Source organism: Thamnophis elegans, chromosome 3 (genome assembly GCF_009769535.1).
Source record: "Thamnophis elegans isolate rThaEle1 chromosome 3, rThaEle1.pri, whole genome shotgun sequence".
NCBI classification, from domain to species: domain Eukaryota; kingdom Metazoa; phylum Chordata; class Lepidosauria; order Squamata; family Colubridae; genus Thamnophis; species Thamnophis elegans.
In genome coordinates this window covers 78,208,327-78,226,686 of record NC_045543.1, presented here as the reverse complement: position 1 = coordinate 78,226,686, position 18,360 = coordinate 78,208,327, and the positions used below count along the sequence as shown (strand labels likewise).

The following is an 18,360-nucleotide window of genomic DNA, read 5'->3' as shown; positions in this document are numbered from 1 at the left end:
GCTCTGATTCAGCATCTTCTCCTTGCCTGGCTCAAGTTCTGAGCCGCAATTTGAAAAATGTATTTATTTTAATGCTAATCAAAAGAAGCTGCTTTCTAAAACAAGGTTTTTTTCTCTCTCTCTATCCTAGATTTGCTGACAATGGAATAGGCTTAACATTTGCAAGGTTAGTATTGTTTGGCTTTATTTTCAGTGGTTGCCATTTATTGGAGACCACTGGACAGTGTACACACATGTAAAATCATTTATTATGTTTTATTTCTCCTCTTAAATAGGTCAGGGTAGCACACCCTCTTTCTATTTTTATTTCCTAGCCGTATTGCCAGATAGTGACTTTCAAAAAAATTAAATTTCACGAGATTTACTAGTCTAGTTCTCTAATCAGGCCATCATATGGATGAGATGAAGCACAAAGACAAAACCATGCAAGAACACACAATAATAGTCATTTCTTCTGTTAAATGTGGCACCAGCCTTGCTAGAATTAAATCTTTTACATCTGCTAAAAGTCACCTGTCTTTGATTTTGGTTTTGATAGTGATGGAAGCTTTCCGAGTGATGAAGGGTCCAGCCAGGAAGTCTCAAACTCTCTGTTTGTTGGTGAAAGCAAGAATTATGGCTATTTAGGAGGCCAGAACAAATATTGGGGGACTGGAGGGGTAAACAATAGAACACGCACATTGCCTAGAAACCGGTAAGTATTTCATAGCCTGGATATGTGCTTCAACTTGTTGTCTGTTTGGTTTTGTGGTGGTAGCAAGGTTAGCTTTTCATAGTCGCCATGACTTTATTACTTAGTTAGAAGCCTAATATCCTGTTTTCCTGAAAATAAGATCCAACCAGAAAATAAACCCTAGCATGGTTTTTCAGGATGCTCGTAATATAAGCACTACCCTGAAAATAAGCCCCAGTTAAGATCATCAGCCAGATGGATGCAATTTGTACCGTATTTTTCCCCAAAGTAAGACCTAACCAGAAAATAAGCCCTAATACATGTTTTGGAGCAAAAAATAATATAAGACCTGGTCTTATTTTCAGGGAAATATGTTACAAATTAACTCTGAATTTATACTGCAGAATCTTTAGAAACATACTACAACTGTTTTGCAAAAGTGAGATTCAAGGCAATTTTATCCATCAGAATGTTGTGGAAAACACTGAGCCCAGTACATCTGACCACTTGTATGTTTTTTTCCCCATTCTTTAGAACAATGCAAAGTGGATGTCGAGTTTCTTTAGGAGATAATGCATCTTTTTTTTTTTTTTTTGAAAAGGGAAGTATCACTTTCTTTAAAAGTGGTGATAATCAGATAGTTCCTGAAGAAAAGTAGCTTGCCCCTGGAAGATGTAAGCTGATGGATGGATACCAGCATAGATTTCTTGACAAGGAGTTAACATGGATAGTTGCCAGCCACTTTCAGTCATTCTTCTGTTACTCCTAAATACAGCAAAACATAGCCAAGAATAGCAGATATAACCATATTATCCTCACTTCTTATCATCTACACTTGTCAAAAAATGATTGCCATGGTTTTAACATGGTTTTAAACACATTTTGTATATCATTCCTATTATTTTAAAATGATACTTTTAAACTTCCCAGAGTATTTACTTAATTAAATTTTTAAAAAAGCTTAGCAATAAATAAATACATATACACATCTTTTAACAGTCTATATATGTACTGCAGAAATCCAGCCCAGTTAGGATTCATGTAGAATTATGATCAGCTAAACTGTTTCTATAGTAATAAAAGTATTTTCCTTGATTATGTGCCATGAAGCATTTTCTATTCCTAGTGACCATATGGATAGATTTTTTTCCCATTACGATAATTTTCTAACCTGTTCTTTTAGGATTTCCACTGCTGCACCCATAACTGAGTCCATCCACCTTGTGCTGATCTTCATCTTCTGTTTCTTTCCACCTTTGCCAGTATTAGAATGCTTTCCAGAGAGCTGGGCCTTCACATAATATGTCCGAAGTAGGAATAATACGAGCTTTTTGAATTGTGCCTCAAATGAGAACTCACAGTTGATTTGTTCATTGATAATATCAGTTTTCTTGGCTTTCACAGCATTCTTGGGAGTCTTGTCCAAACCAAAGGTATCCTTAGTCTTCCTATCCTGCTACTTCAGCTTTTGCTTCTCTAGAGCAGGGCTCTCCAACCTTGGCACCTTTAAGCCTGGAGGACTTCAACTCCCAGAATTCCCCAGCCAGCAAAGCTGGGAGTTGAAGTCCTCCAGGCTTAAAGTTGCCAAGGTTGGAGAGCCCTGCTCTAGAGTGTAACACGGAATTCCATGACTCATACTGCTCGGGGTACAGATGGGTAGGAACATCAGCACATCTGAAGATCTTCTCCAAGGTTTCCATGGATGTTCTGCTGAGTGCTAGTCTGTGGCATATTATTTCTTGACTGCTTTTTCCTTCATGGTTGATCCTAAAAGGTAGAAACTAATATCATTGTAGTTTCTTCATTTGTCTTGAATCTGCTGATTTATCAATATTGCAAGGACTGTACCTATCTATTCTCCAATGTATTGGAAATATGACTCAAAATTAAACAAACATCCATCTGTTCCTTGGTGTATATTACCCATATAATTATTATTCTTAAGGAGCTTCAAGGGACCCCACAGCCTCCACTTGCCCTTAGGGTAATCCGTGGGAGAACAACAAAGATCAAATTCAATAACTGCAACTTTTACACTGAGAGCAGGACTTTGTCTAAAATATAAATACACACACTTATGTCATCCTGTCTGAAATTATTCCTTGGGACTAAAGGAGGTGGAAGGTCCAATAAAATATGGCCCAGAATAAAAACTACATTTGAAAAAAACAGGATGCAATTATTTTCATAAATTTTGTCATAATGCAAACCTTATTTCACTGAGTCTCATTATATTTAATAGCTTTTATTCCCCAATAACACTCCTAACTCTTATTTATTCTGTAAATATTTATATCAGCAAGAAAAGTAATTTTTCTAAACATTTTTCTACTTTTATAGGACTTATCCAATCCGTGGATTTCAAATTTATGATGGACCTATTCGCCTCACCAAATGTACATTCAATAATTTTGTGCCAACTACTGATAGATTCACTAGTGCAATTGGGTTCCTACTGAAAAATACCTGGCAAATTACACCTCAGAACAATATTTCCCTGGTGGCATTCGATGAAAATGTAAGGGTGTTTTTTTTTTATTCAAGTTGCTTTTTCCACATGAAAAAGGAAAGGAGTTTGAAGACAATAATGGTACTTAGTAGCATTAGACTAATGTCTCTGTGAGGAAAATGGATAGTTTATAACTTAAATAATAGCAATAGCACTTAGACTTATATACCGCTTCACAGTGCTTTACAGCCCTTTCTAAGCGGTTTACAGAGTCAGCATATTGCCCCCAACAATCTGGGTGCTCATGTTACCGACCTCGGAAAGATGGAAGGCTGAGTCAACCTTAAGCCTGATGAGATTCGAACAGCCAGTAGTCAGCAGAAGTAGCCTGCAGCATTGCATTCTAACCACTGTGTCACCACAGCTCTTAAATAATTATAATATTATGATAATATAATATAATAAATATTAATGTACTTTTTGTTTTGTAAGGTTTCTTTAAAAGTCTTTTTTGGTAAACCTGGCCCATGGTTTGAAGAAGCTGATCTGGACGGTGACAAGAATTCAATATTCCATGATGTTGACGGATCGGTGACAGGTTACAAGGACACTTACGTTGGTAGAATGGATAACTATCTGATTCGACATCCAGACTGTTCTAACTTTATCAAGTGGAATGGTGTCGTCTGCAGTGGGACTTTTGCTCAGGTTAAGAGAGAGATGTCAATGTTCTCTTGTATGCATGAAACATGAATAGTCCAATTTCTAGAGGAAAAGATTGAATTATTGATTTGTATTTACATTTAAATTCAGCAGTTTGAATATTTTTTAGCTGAGCATGTATGTTCTATTTTTCTATCTTCTCATCTACACCCATACAATGGCTGGGTTTGGATTATAATCTAAACCACAAATTATCCTCTTTTACCCTGTGGAACAGCTAGTTATGGTTCAATGCAAACCCAGAAGATTAAGTTAATTCAGGAAATGAGACATAGGTGAACATGAATAAAAATACAGCTACACAATGATTGTAGAGCCACTGACTAAGATAGATGGATATATAGAACATAAATAAATAAAAATTAAATAAAGAAATGCATCAGTCACTTGCCACCATCTCTATTTCTAATTATTTTTAAAATAATCCAAATTAATGTAAAAGACCAGGATGAAGAAAGCAAATATAGGGTCAGATATATGAAGAAAGAATAATTCCATTATATTGTTTTATCCATATGTTCACAATTTTTCCAATCCTTAGGACACGAGAGAAGGAAGTATAACAAGTTGATGTGTCTGGCCTTGTTCTGTAATAAAATTGCTTTGTTTGAATAATGCACTTTTTAATGTGTCATATTGTGTATAAAGATTAGAGTAGAGCTATGACTTCACAAGGAAGAGATTATGATAAAACTAATCCTGTCCAAATTTGGCTTAGAGGGTTAGAAAACTTAAATATCTGACTCATAGGCTCTCCAGCTTTTCTGACTCTGGTTTTCTTTCTGACTTTAGGGCTATCTAAGCTTAATTGTTCCTCCAGTCATGCAAGATTACTAGTCAAATCAGAAACAATTCAATCCATATGGTTTTTTTTATATCAAAGTATTATTAGGATTCACTAACAAAAAAGAGAGGGTAACTGCTCACAATGAGAATTTCCTAACCCCCAAAACCCATATCCACTGCATAGATTTTATTGTATCATTCTGCTTATTGTTTTCCTTAGATTATATAATTCTTTGCAAAATATAGCTTTCTTCATTCAGAGTTCTTACATAATTGAGACTTACTCGTCTTACATCCAGGTCATTCACACTGCATGTGTTTTTGATATATCAGGTCTTCGTCGTTTCATAGGACTTAGCATTTCCCTTTGTTTTCTTGTTGTAGGTATATATCCAGACTCGGAACCCACAGAATCTAATGACTATGGTACGAGATGAGTATCCTTCCAACCCTATGATACTTCGAGGTATTAATAATCAGAAAGCTGACTTCCAGCAATACCAGCCAGTTGTAATGCTTCAAAAGGGCTACACGATACATTGGAATGGACAATCCCCACAAATAACTTTCTTGTACCTCATTAACTTCAACAAGTACGTTTGCATGTAATGTTCTTTTGTGATAGATTGCTATACTATTGAAACATGTAATAAATAGTATTTATGGAACTTTTAAGTCCTGTGGAACCTGACAGTCCACAGGAGATTGTAGGTAAAACTCTTTCTTGTGGTCAATCACCAGTCCATAAAACATACTTGTGTATTTGCTCGTAATATTTGATACACAGAGCAATTCAATTTACATATTACGCAACTAATTGCAACTGTACTTAAGGAAATAGAATCAGTGGAATCTGAAAGTTAAGGCTTTAAATAAAACTGATAAAAGTTCCCACAGTATTTAATTAGATGGCATGTGCCAGCATAAAACAAACAGCATAACGAAACTTTGTTTATTGGTTTCAAAAGCTTTTTCACCAGATAGGCAAAGTTTGGAATTTTCAACTCTCATAATCTTTGCTGAATAAGAAGGTTAAATGCAACAAATCATAAAATCATAAATGACAATGTTTTACATCAATTCTTTTTTTCAGAAATGATTGGATTCGAATTGGCCTCTGTTACCCACCGGATGCCTCTTTTCAAGTCACCTTTGATGTATTCCAGAGACAGGCATCTGCTTTTTATAATATGGAGGATTATGTTGCCGTGTCTTCAATGGCTGAGCTGCAGAAGAGACGAACAGAGAAAATTTTCTATTTTGATGATAGCACTGGGTAGACATTTTCCATAAAAATTAAAAGTAGAGTTTTGTATAGTGTCTAAAGACTGTTTGGTCTGGCTGTCTTAAGAGTTGATAGAGGTAGCATGGATACAATCCTTGTGATTTGTGGTTATGAACAGATTTATGACTGAAGGGTCATTTTTCTAAATGTTAGCACAAGTTAGGATGTTAAGAATGCCCAGAAAGTATTTTGCATCCAGTCATCAATTTCATTATCTATCTTAAATCATTCTATCCAGGACTGTATCATACCTTCTCCATCAGCTTGAATGTGTCTTTACTCACACAAACATTGTTTCTCTCATCTACACATACATGGCATGTTAGAAAGAAGGAGCTCTTCTTTCTAGCAAAATGGCTGATATATATGGCAGAATGAATGTGGTTCAAAATCTGAATGGGGAGTTGATTATATTTGAACAACAACAAAAAATGAAATTAATAGCATTGATGGGAGATGCATAAAATAAGATGCACAAGTAAACAGTTGTGCCGTTGTAGCATCTTTTGGAATGGCATGTGCTCTGCTTGATATTTTCCTACTTCTGAATTCCTCGGCAGGCTGTTGTTTCTGTACCTGCAAGCCAAATATCACAGAGAAGGGCACAGTTACTGTTCATCTCAGGGATGTGAAAGAGTCAAAATACAGGCCACCTTCCAGTCAAAGTCTTACAGTAACTGTTCAGCAAACGCTTATCCAAAGTACTTCCAGAAACCAACTGCTGTGAAAAGAATGCCCACAAAAAAAACTAACGTCTGTCAGAAATGCGGCTCAGACCAGGTGAGAAATTATGTAAATATTGAATGGTTTATCCCATGGCAATCTATCAGGTTGGCAGGTGAGTTGCAGACAGAATTAAATATATTTCTCAAGGAAAATATGTGTGGGAACCTGTCAAGCACAGTTCGCAGAATTGTTGCTTGTGTTTAGTAGAACTGGCAAAAAATATTATTTTATCAATATGAAATTTATTTGCTGTCCATCTCATGTCAAATGACTCTGGGTGGTTTATAGCATAAAGTATTAAAAACATTAAAAACAACAAAGCAGATAAAAACTATTCCCCCCAAAAAGTCTAAAGTTCTTCCAGTAGAACCTGGATGTTCTTTAGAATAGCAGTGTTTACTATTTAGAAGATCTTTCATTTGGGAAAAACATCATTAAAATATTGATAATAGCCCAACCCACACTAAGAATGCTTCAAAGTACTAGCTGATCCTAGCTTCCTTCAGAGTTTGTATGGGTCAAAAAAAAAAGCTTAACATTAAATCCTTACAAGATGGATGTGTTATTTGTCACATTTCCACTATTTGGAAGTGGAAATGCCTTCCTGAGGTATTCCTAAATCCATATATGGATCCCATGGCCAGGGGAGGGATTCTGAGTAATCGTGAAAAAATATCTTCTTAGAAAATTTATAGTCCATTGATTTATATTATTTTTATAGCAAGCCACCAGTTTAATGGACTAATGGTAAGAGTGGGTATCCAGAATGTAATTTTATCCATACATAAAATGACAAATGGGGTTTTATACATGCAGTATATATAAAATTGAACAGGATTTTACCAATGTGGACATCTACAGGATCCAGTAGACTCCAGGACCACTATTTTAATTCAAATATGTTTTTAACAACTTTCCTTTGATTCAATAAAAATATATTCTTTCTCCTTTTATCTTATATGGATGCTTGTACATGATCTATCAAATAATACTAAAAAAATACTAGTTTTAAATATATATGGTATCCTTAACATTCAGGTGGTATTTACCAGTGATCTTCATCAAATGTACATCTTTGTGAAAATCCAAACTTCAGAACCACAAGAATATTCAATCTCTGTAAGTATTCTTGTACTTTTCCTGGGCGTTATGCTCCTTTCAGTGTGAGAGACTTATCTTTCAAATTCGTAGATATTTGACAATAGATAGTTAGGGCCAGTTGTGGGATTCATTTTTTTTACTACCGGTTATGTGGGCGTGGCAGGGGAAGGATACTGTAAAATCCCCATTACCTCCCAATCAGCTGGGACTCAGGAGACAGAGAATAGATGAGGGCGGGGCCAGTCAGAGGAGGTATTTACCGGTTCTCTGAACGACTCAAATTTCCACTACCGGTTCTCCAGAACTGCTCAGAACCTGCTGAGTACCACCTCTGGTTAGGACAGAGATGAAGAACCTCACCTCTTTTTTGGCAGCATGAATTATCTTTGCCTGCCTTTTAAGAGAAGCTGTGGCCGCAGGCTACTTCCCCTTGTGAAAGGGCAGGCTGCCTATGAATCTGGCCAGCCCAGAGAATCATCTCCTGGCTCCTTCATGAACAGAACAAAGAAGATCTTGCTTAGTGAAATAAGGAAAGGGTTTGCTCTAAGCTAGCTGTCCCCACCCCCACCCCCGCCGGCCTGATATGCAAATAAAACAACAGATGAGAAGCAGACCAAACAGTCTTTCTGAAGCATGGATTGAAGGAGGTTCCCAGGCTTACTTCAGTTTCATGCACAGGAGATAAAATGGATGCAAGCAAGTCTCTTGTCCTATAAGGAGAAGAGCTGGATTTAACACACACACACACACACACACACACACACACACACACACACACACACACACACACACACGGTAGCAAACTGGATCTGTTTTGTTTCAAACTGCTTAATCAGCTTCACATATTTTTGCAAACAGGAGGAAAAAAAATAAGTGAGGGGATTGTCATTTTCGGCATTCCTGTTTCTGAATATATATAAATTTTCAGAATGCCTTTGATAAATTTCTATGGGAGAATGTCTACATTAACGCACAATAGTGATGTTTTAATACTCTTCATCCTTAGAAGAGAAGCAGTTGTTTTAAATGATTTTGTGTGTGTGTGTGGAGGTAGCATTAATTTATCTTCTTCCATTTTTCTACTTCTGAACACAGAACTTCAAAGTAAATCTTTCTGTTAACTAGCATTTATGTCCTAGAGCTTAATGCAAGCATTATCCCGATACTGTGATCAAAATTCAGGATTGAGGGGAAAGAAGTAGACTGAGGGTTTACTAGCGAGAGCTTTATTTAAATCTCAAGGCAATTGAAAGGAGGGCATAAACTGCAGACTGCAGTGATAGATTTACCATTAAAAATTCTAAGTAAAATCATCGATGGAAACAAGTCTCTTTTCCAGGGTTCAACATGTGTCCTCTGGACACACATGTGGTTGCCATAAAACACCGTTTTTAAAAGGAGGCCATTAGACCCTTCTTGCGGGGTCATCAGTAGTAATTGTCCACAGTGAGAAATTCAGCACAAATAGTCCTCAATATGACTCAAATATGACCACATTTGGAACTTCCATTCCTAAACAAAGCGGTTGTTAAGTCAGTCACATTGAATTTTACAATGATCTTTTGTGCAGTTGCTAAGTGAATCTCATACGAAAACTTGGCTTGCTCATTGGCTGCTTGTCGACTGTGAAAGTCGCATGTGATGATTACATGACCCTGGGATGCTGCAACTCTTGTAAAATATATGGTAGTTGCCAAGTACCCAAATTTTGATCTGTAGGGACACTGCAATGGTCATAAGTGTGTGGACTGGTTGTCGGTCACTTTTTTCCAGCACCATGGTAATTTCATACAGTTGCTAAATGAATAGCTGTAAATTGAAGGCTACCTCTATTGCAATTTATAAGACAAAGTACATCGAAAGACAAGAGCATACTGTTAGCGGCAGAAGATTACTGTATTTACAAATGACTCTCAGAGGCATGGAAAAATTAATGATTTAAGAGGTTTTTCCTTTCAGGTCAATGGTGTCAAGTTTCCACTGAAAGAGGTGGGCCTTCTTGCCATAGTCATTGATGCCTGTGTGGGTAAAGTAACAAAAGAAACTTTTTTTCCCAAAGAGAAGATCAAGCTCGTAGAGAATTATATAAAAACTGGAATTCCCCAAAGGTAGGTCAATATGTATATATAACCATCAGCTAACTAGTCGCCTAAGTGGACAGAGAAATGAAAATGTAGTATTTGTTTTTAACCCCCCCTCCCCCCAAATGCTGTCAGAATAGTTATGGTGCTTTTGTAAAAGAACAAAGACCTTCCTTTATTGCTGTGAACTGGTCGTTTCTTTAAAATTCAGAGTGCTGGAAGAACTATCATGCTCTTTTATGAAAACTGCTTAGTCGTGTCTAACTTGTGCTAGAAATAATTCTGCAGTTTGATCAGTTTTGGAAATTGAGCCTATGCACACACATTGTTCTGTAGATTTAGTTGTATACAATAGATGGGAAATCTCAAGACAGCATGAAACATTTCCAAAACCATTTTTGTTTCCCCTTGGCTTCTTAAGACCTCATCACTTATTTTAATTATCTTTCTTTCTACTCACAAAAAAATCCAATTTTTTTTGAAGAAGAGAAAGAAAATAGAAATTCTAGTATTTTTTAGAGAGTGTCCCATATTGTGTGTTAGCACCATGTGTTAAAGAGGTTATTGCTTTCAAAATCACCCATTCATGACACATATTTATTACAGTAGCTGCAGTAAATCATTGTTTGTCTTTCTGCTCTCTAAGTTTGTCTGATCAGCATTTTTCTCTTAGGTCTTTAGTTGTGTTAACCAGCAGAGGGGACATAACAGACCTTAACATTTCTCAAGCCTTAATGACCCTGGGGACAGCAAAACCACCAAATCTTCACAATGCAGGTTTGTTTATTTCTGTACATTTTTTTCACAACATTTGAAATCAAAATTTAAGGAACGTGCAGATTAGAATTCATGTATATTTTATGAGATTTGGGGCATTTTTCAAATATGCAGTGTTACCAGAAAAAGACTCATTTTTTTCTGATATAATTTGTCTGTTGAGAATAATTGTGTCAAATATAGAGTTTACTTTATTGATTATCCCTCGGGGCATATCACAGTGCAGATTTCCAGATAAATATAAGTCAAATATAATTTAGACTTTCTTTTTTTCTCCCTCTCTCTCTCTCTTGTCTGTTTCAGAACACATTCGTTTTCTGGGATTTAGAGGAAACTTTAAGCCATCTTGGGTAAAGCTCTTTAAAGATTCTGCCGAACAGGACTCAGGTGTGATTGAAAAGTACATCCCTTTGCAACTGGAGGAATACGGTTGTGCCAGAGTGAATACAAGCAAACGGAAAGATCTTGAACTCTTAAAGCAGGCCCTAAGAATGCCATAGAAATTAAAGTGCCTAGGAGTACTGAAGACAATGTGAAAAAAAATTATTTATTTGTTGGGATTTTAAAATATATTATTATCCCATTTGCTGTTTTGATCTGGACATATGCCTAAACCAAATGCTTGAATGGCAGCCTGTGCACCTTTTGATTGTACAAAATATTAAAGAATTAAAAAAAAATTTTTGTTAAAAATATCAATCCTTTGGTAGGTATGCGTCTGTTGTTAGTGTATTTTCTTTAAAAATCCTTTCTTTTGAGAGATGGCATTGTAGTTTCAAGAAAAAGAAGTATTGGAGAATTAGGATTGTTTACTTTGGACTGTTTGAAAATCTTAGCCCAAAGACTGGCATATTAATGTGTTATTCGAAAACCAGTTTCATTGCCAATTTTGGAGGTTATTTTCCTTTAAAAAAAAAAAACTTGTCCTTATGGCTATGGACATGAATAGTGAACAATTCAGACAAAAATTGATATATTCTGGCAATAATTCTCTGGATGAAGGAAGTTATATTTTTAAAGTTTCTCCAGTTATGGATGCTGTTGCTAGGGCATTATGTGATCTCATTGAGGTATCATTGGATACAGAGAAAACAGGTTAGGAAACTTAACAAAAATTCAGTGGTGAGAAAAGTAAGGCTTTGGTAAGACCACACTTGGAATATTTCATCCAGTTTGCATCAACACGATAAAAAAAAATGTTAAAATTCTAGAAAGAGTACAGAGAAGAGCAACAAAGAGGTCTGGAGGCTAAAACATACGATAAACAGTTGCAGGAACTGGGTACCATATTTTTCAGAATATAAGACGCACCTTCCCCCCCCAAGGATGAAAATTTGGGTGCATCTACCAAATGTAGCCCGCCTACCGCCACCAGAGGCCAAAAACATGAGGCATGGAGGGAGCGATGGTCTGTGGCAATCCCTGCAGCCTGGAACAGCTAATTTGGGGTATTCCGGCAGTCTGATCCACCCACCAATCAGCTGTGCTGAATCAGGCTGCAATAAGTGCTGAAGCTGACCTGGCTGGTCAGAGTTAGCAGCAGCAATCACATTCAGAAAGCACAGTAATTGATTCAGCAGGATTCATCATAATAATATACAATACATTACCAAAAGCAGGTTTTCCAAGGTAGCAGTAAATACAAGCAGAACAAGCAGTTTCACTTTCAGTTCTCAGCTAAGCCAGGCTCCTTCCTGTCTCCTTGTTGCTCACACAGCAAATACTGTTTCAGAGTCCAAATAGCCCTCGAGTGCCTTATAGTCCGAAAAATACGGTATGTCTTGTCTAATGAGGAGGACTATGGGTGATATGATAGCAGTCTTCCAATATTTGAGGGCTGCCGCAGAGAAGAGGGGTTTGATCTATTCTTAAAAGCATCTGAGGGCAGGGCAAGAAGTAACAGATGAAAACTTAACTAGAACGAAGGAGAAATTTCCTGACAGTGAAAATAATCAGTGAAAAGCTTGTCTCCAGAAGTTCTGAGTGCTCCATTGCTGGAGGTTTTTACAAATAGCTTGAACACCCACTTGTCCGGAATGGTTTAGAGTTGGACTAGAAAACCTCCAAAGTCCCTTTTGGATCGGCCTCCCAGAATACCACCTTTTGGAATACCATCCTTTTGGATGCCAAGAACTACCTGCTTGGCATTTAATTCCAGACTATGTGTAATTGTTTCTTTCTAAGGTGCCTTGGTTTGTTTGTAGGCTTTCCGCATCATCTGCTAAATTCATGTCTAATTCTGATTTGTGTGCTACAGTACTCAAATCAGCCTCTTGTTTATTTGGAGGCATTAGGGCTACTATGTTCTGACTTCTAGAACAACTGCTAGGATAGAAATAGAATAACAGAAGAGTCAAAAGGGATGTTGGAGGTCTGATCGGCAGTTGGATCGGCCTCCTGGAATACTGCCAATCAGCTATACTAGGCAGTGGGGATTGCCTCCGGCGATTGCTGACAATTGCTGCCACTTAATGGCGATGGTGATCAGTGGCGGCAATAGCAGCTGCAGCGATCTCCACCAAGTAGAAGAGCTGATCGGCGATATTCTGGGAGGCCAATCCAACCACCAATCAGCTGCTCTGCAGCGAAGGCTCCAGTGTTGCGTGGCGGCGGCGGCAACAACTCAACTTAGTTTACTGGTAGTGGGCCCAATGGAGCAGAGCTCTGATGAGCCACGTGCTGAAGTTGACCAGGCTGTTTTCTGTTGGACGCTAGCCAGATGGATGCTGGGAGGCAGAGGCAGAATTTTTTTTTCTTGTTTTCCTCCTCTGAAGCTAATGTGCCTCTTATGGTCCAGAGCGCTTTATAGCATGAAAAATATGGTATATAACAATTCAAGTTGATGAGTCTGCTGATTATGGCAATATGTGACAAATAAATTGCTCACTGGTCGAAATAATGAAAATAAAGGGTTGAATGGAGTTTTTACTCTGCCAGCGGGAGCCAATGCCAAACCACATTTAACTCAGAAAATGCCCTCTAGCAAGAGAGCCAGAAACAGTTCTCAGCTTTGAAGAAGACTCACTGTTCCCAATGCTGTATCAGAAATCTGCCACAGGTGCTGCTCATGAAAAGCTTATATAGATTCAATCGAAGATGATTCAGATATGAGCAATTTGCCCAAAGCCGGTCTTACATAAGCATCAAATGCATAACACTGCCATTCTCTTTAGAATGACTGGCCTTCACTTTTGATGAGGAATTGTACAATAAAAAGGAGAGGGACGGTGTGTTATTTTGTCTACATTAGTGATAATAGGGCCATATTCCCTATCTTCAGTTTACTACTTGGATGAGTTGCAAATTCTCAAACAGGATGAAGGGCCAGAACAGACAGAACAATTACTCTCTGGAATCAAACTACCAGTTCATAGTATTGTACTTACCGGTGTGGTTGTTGAAGCTACACTAGATGTTTTTGTTTAATAAATTTAGAGATTCTCCTAACTCACATGGCAACTCTGGGAAGTGTGCAATTCAAAACATAAAAACCATATAAAATTATAATATTTCAGTAAAATGAGGCATTTAAAACAAGGATGGATTAATTAAAGCTAAAAAGGCAGGAGGGAGGCCTTCAAGGAACGAACCAACCTAAAGATTAAAATCATTCTGATCTTGGAAACATGTCAGCCAAAATTAATTTGTTTGGTTTGAAAAAGACCAACTACATTTATCAGTGACTGGAAAACCCTTATGGGCTTTTTACTGAAAATAAAAATTGAAAAATGAACTTGTGATTTATGGGTTTGAGGATTAGAAAGGGTTGCTTATGGAAAGAAGGAAATTATGATGTGACCTTAGAGAAAGGGAGAGTAAAATGTAAATGCATTTATAACCACTGTCAAAAGGATTGGAAGGTACATCTTTATAACCTTTTTCATTTTTCCCTTTCTTACATATTCACTATTCTTAATCTCTGCCTTTCTTTTTAATATTTGCATTTTTTTTATCTTGTTAAAAAAATCTTCAATAAAACTATTTTTTAAAAAAATAGGTCACCATAACTTGGATTAGAAATGCTGCGATCAATGAAACTTAGTAAACTTATTCTATGACCTTCTTTCTAATAGAATTCACCTCTTGTACTGGTAAAAATTCAAGTCTAGTTCCCAAATATTAACATGTCACGATCCTTGTTCTCCTTCCGCCGATTGTGGTAATCAAACTCCAAGTATATTTCTGGATTCCCCTTAGGCCACAGGTATCCAATGTTGTTGGACTTGTGGACTTCAACTCCCAGAATTCTCCAGCCAGGATGGGAGTTGAAGTCCATTTGCGGAGTCCATAAGTCTTAAAAGTTGCCAGAGTTGGATACCTGTGCCTTAAGTATTATTATAAAATACAGATTGGAATCGGTTACAACCCAAAGTTTAGTAAATATGCCCATACAAGAAAGATGTGGCAAGGACAACCATTACTAGTAAATTGGTATTCTAGGCTGGCACTATCCAAGTACAAGACTTTTTTTTTTTTTACCATAACCATCAAAGGTGCTATTCATCAGGTTCTGAACAGTTCTGGAGAACTGGTAGCGGAACTTTTGAGTAGTTCAGAGAACTGGTAAATACCACCTCTCACTGGCCCCACCCCATCTATTCTCTGCCTCCCGAGTCCCAGCCAATCAGGAAGAAATGGGGATTTTGCAGTAACCTTCCTCTGCCATGCCCACCAAGCCATGCCCACAGAACCAGTTGTAAAATTTTTTGAATCTCACCACTGATAACCATATGTGGTTAAATAAACTATAAATAACAATAAATGGCTAACTTCAGAACCTCTATTAATACAAGGCAAAATAAATCATAATATGGCTTAGCAAAATGTATGAATGCATTCATTGAGATTTGAGAATATGGTTTATAATTTAGAATGATGAGTGATCAATAAAGTTGCATGCTTTGCCTTGTCCATTCATCCTGTAAGCCATGTTTATTTAACTGTAGTTGACCAAATAAGTCTTTACTGACTCTATGCTAAGCCATAAAAGTCATAATTTGCATAAACATGATAAAAAAATGGTTGGATTCACAAGTCCTGCAAAATGCAGACTAAATCAACCACAGTGGGGCTTTGCCTTTTTCTGCAATGTTGGAAACATTATTCAAACTTGTGATCAGCTAGTTCAGTTACAGTTCCTGCAAGTCTGAATCTAAAACTTGCAATTTAAAGATCATCCGGAGAACAATTGTGGCTCTTTTCCAAGCCTGTATATAGACAGACAGACTGCAGTGGTGGGATTCAAATTTTTTACTACCACTTCTGTGGGTGTGGTGTGGTGTGGCATGGTGGGTGTGGCTTGGTGGGTGTGGCAGAGGAAGGATACTGTAAAATCTCTATTCCCTCCCTATTCCAGGGGAAGGTTACTGCAAAATCCCATTTCCTCCTGATCAGCTGGGACTCGGGAGGCAGACAATAGATGAGGGCGGGGCCAGCCAGAGATGGTATTTACCAGTTCTCCGAACTACTCAAAATTTCTGCTACCGGTTCTCCAGAACTGGTCAGAACCTACTGAGTACCATACCACAGACACAGGGAAGATAGCATTTTTATGTAATAAGAATGGATATAAATCCAAAGGTCAACAGTGCGAGAATGCAGAAAAGCTACAAAAAGCTGAAAACCTTCTGTCAGAATGCAGACAACAGAACCCAATAATCTAGTTGTCCTGGTAAGATAACAAGGTGCTATTTTTTTCCCTACAGAGTTGTAAGGAAACACTGTCACAGAAGAAGCAAGTAATCAGCTTCTGCAAAGAAGAAAAACCCTTTCCAGCTGATTTTGGGTAACTGAAAGTCATCCAGCCAATGTGGAAAAGATAATTTCTTCCAAGAGGAAATGGTCTGACAGCAGAAACATCAGCCCATTATTAGTTTCCTTCCTCTGTTTTATGTCTTCATTTATATAACCTTATCTTACCCTGGAAGGGACGTGGTGGCTCAGTGGCTAAAACATTGAGCTTGTCGATCAGAAAGATCGGCAGTTCGAATCACTAGCACCACGTAACGGAGTGAGCTCCGGTTTCTTCAGTTCACCAAATTGTTCAAAATATCAGCAAACAATTAAAAACAAAAAATGGTGATATCAATCAAAGCCCTTTTAAAGAAGTTTGTACAATATTAATAATTTCCTAAAGCTTAAGAACTGCCAACCTAGCAGTTCAAAAACATGTAAAAATGTAAGTAGAAAAAATAGGAACCACCATTGATGGGAAGGTAACAGTGCTCCTTGCGCCTTCAACATTTAGTCATGCTGACCACATGACCACGGAGATGTCTTCGGACAGTGCTAGCTCTTTGGCGTTGAAATGGAGATGAGCCCTGCCCCCTAGAGTCGGGAACGACTAACACATATGTGCAAGGGAAATCTTTACCTTTGCCTTAATCCTACCCTGCTTGCTATAAGTTTAATGTCACAGCATCGGAAGATCCATATGCAACAGCACTTACTAGAGTCAGCTGCTAAAAGCAAATCTTAAAAAGTTCCCCTCTTAAAGGACAATCTGTACTGATATCAAAGAGGGTGTTCATTTTATTCTGGTCAGATTGGGAGGAAGAGAAGCATTCCAGAAGCTGGAAAGCATCACAAGTTTTTTTTTCTATTGCAAGACCAACATCTGCTCTTCGTATGTTTTGGACTATAACTTCCACAACCCCTTAGCACTAGCTACACTGGTCGAGGCTCATGGGAATTAAAGTTTCTAACACCCTAGAGGGCATCCATTAGTCTGTAACTGATATAGTGGGTAAACAGTAATCAAGAAGATTTCTGATGATGATTGCCATGACCAGCCACAGGAACAAGGTGTTCTTGCTAATTCGCACCCACCTTTCCTCTGCCATCCTCAAATGTTTCGTCAGAGTTTGTTGCAGAAAAATCAAATCCAGAAAGAACACACAGATAAGTGATTCAGCTGGATTCATTAACTTCTTTATATACATAAGAAGAGATGAATAAATGTACAATACCAACAGGTAGTTTTTCCAATAAACACAAGTCAGAGTCGTTACAGGCAAACACAAGCAGTTAGCTTCGCTCCAGCAGACAAGCCCAGACAGACTGCTAGTTTACTTCTCAGAGCAGCAGACTGCTTAAGTTTCTGTTTCAATTGTCTGCACAGACTCATATCTGTTTAAGCTCCCATTGGCTGACTTAGTTGCTATGCCTATTCATTGGCTGACCTTGTTCCCATGTCTCTCCCAGTCATGAATATTTTAACATGTTTATAATTGTTTCATATGTGCAAGATAGGTTTCCTTGGTCAGTGACTTCTGCTGACTGCATACAATTGCCAATTTCAGCTAATATGGTAACAGAATGGAAGATATTTTGCGTTTCTTCACTCAGCTGAATTGGGGAGCTCTTCCAGCTGGGGATTCCTGATACGTACAGTACTGCCTGGTGCTTGCTACAAAGATGGCTTTATTGAGGTTGATCTGGGCATTTGTCCGATGGAGGCTGATGCCTAAACAGAGTTCCTAGAAGACAAAAGAGTTTCCACAAAGGACCACCCATCATTCTGTCTGATTAACCTGAAGCGTTTTTCAGAAAAGGTCACTTTAATCATTAGAGTTAATGCATGCCTGTAATTTGAAACTGTAATGAAGCAGGGCCTTGAAATAACCTCTAGCTCAACCAAATTAACACTTCCTTGCAGAAGTTCGGGGTAAAGAAATACAAAAGAGCTGTTGCTATGGCTACCAGGGAAAAGTCTGGGTAGAAGACGGTTTACAACAGGCATCACAAATAACTTTAAGGA

General features: G+C 37.7%; 1 protein-coding gene across 2 annotated transcripts in view; it reads left to right on the top strand.

The window, feature by feature from the left end:
• CEMIP2 (cell migration inducing hyaluronidase 2) overlaps positions 1–11,300 on the top strand; it is a 55,178-nt gene extending 43,878 nt beyond the window's left edge. For both annotated transcript variants that reach the window (XM_032214101.1, XM_032214100.1), the window contains 11 exons: positions 131–166; positions 539–694; positions 3,014–3,191; positions 3,615–3,830; positions 5,016–5,224; positions 5,725–5,907; positions 6,477–6,696; positions 7,681–7,761; positions 9,703–9,851; positions 10,498–10,601; positions 10,905–11,300. In XM_032214101.1, coding sequence (XP_032069992.1) covers positions 131–166; positions 539–694; positions 3,014–3,191; positions 3,615–3,830; positions 5,016–5,224; positions 5,725–5,907; positions 6,477–6,696; positions 7,681–7,761; positions 9,703–9,851; positions 10,498–10,601; positions 10,905–11,101 — 1,729 coding nt within the window. In that variant the 3' untranslated portion in view covers positions 11,102–11,300. The remainder of the gene's footprint in view (positions 1–130; positions 167–538; positions 695–3,013; positions 3,192–3,614; positions 3,831–5,015; positions 5,225–5,724; positions 5,908–6,476; positions 6,697–7,680; positions 7,762–9,702; positions 9,852–10,497; positions 10,602–10,904) is intronic.
• Positions 11,301–18,360: the final 7,060 nt, after the last annotated feature.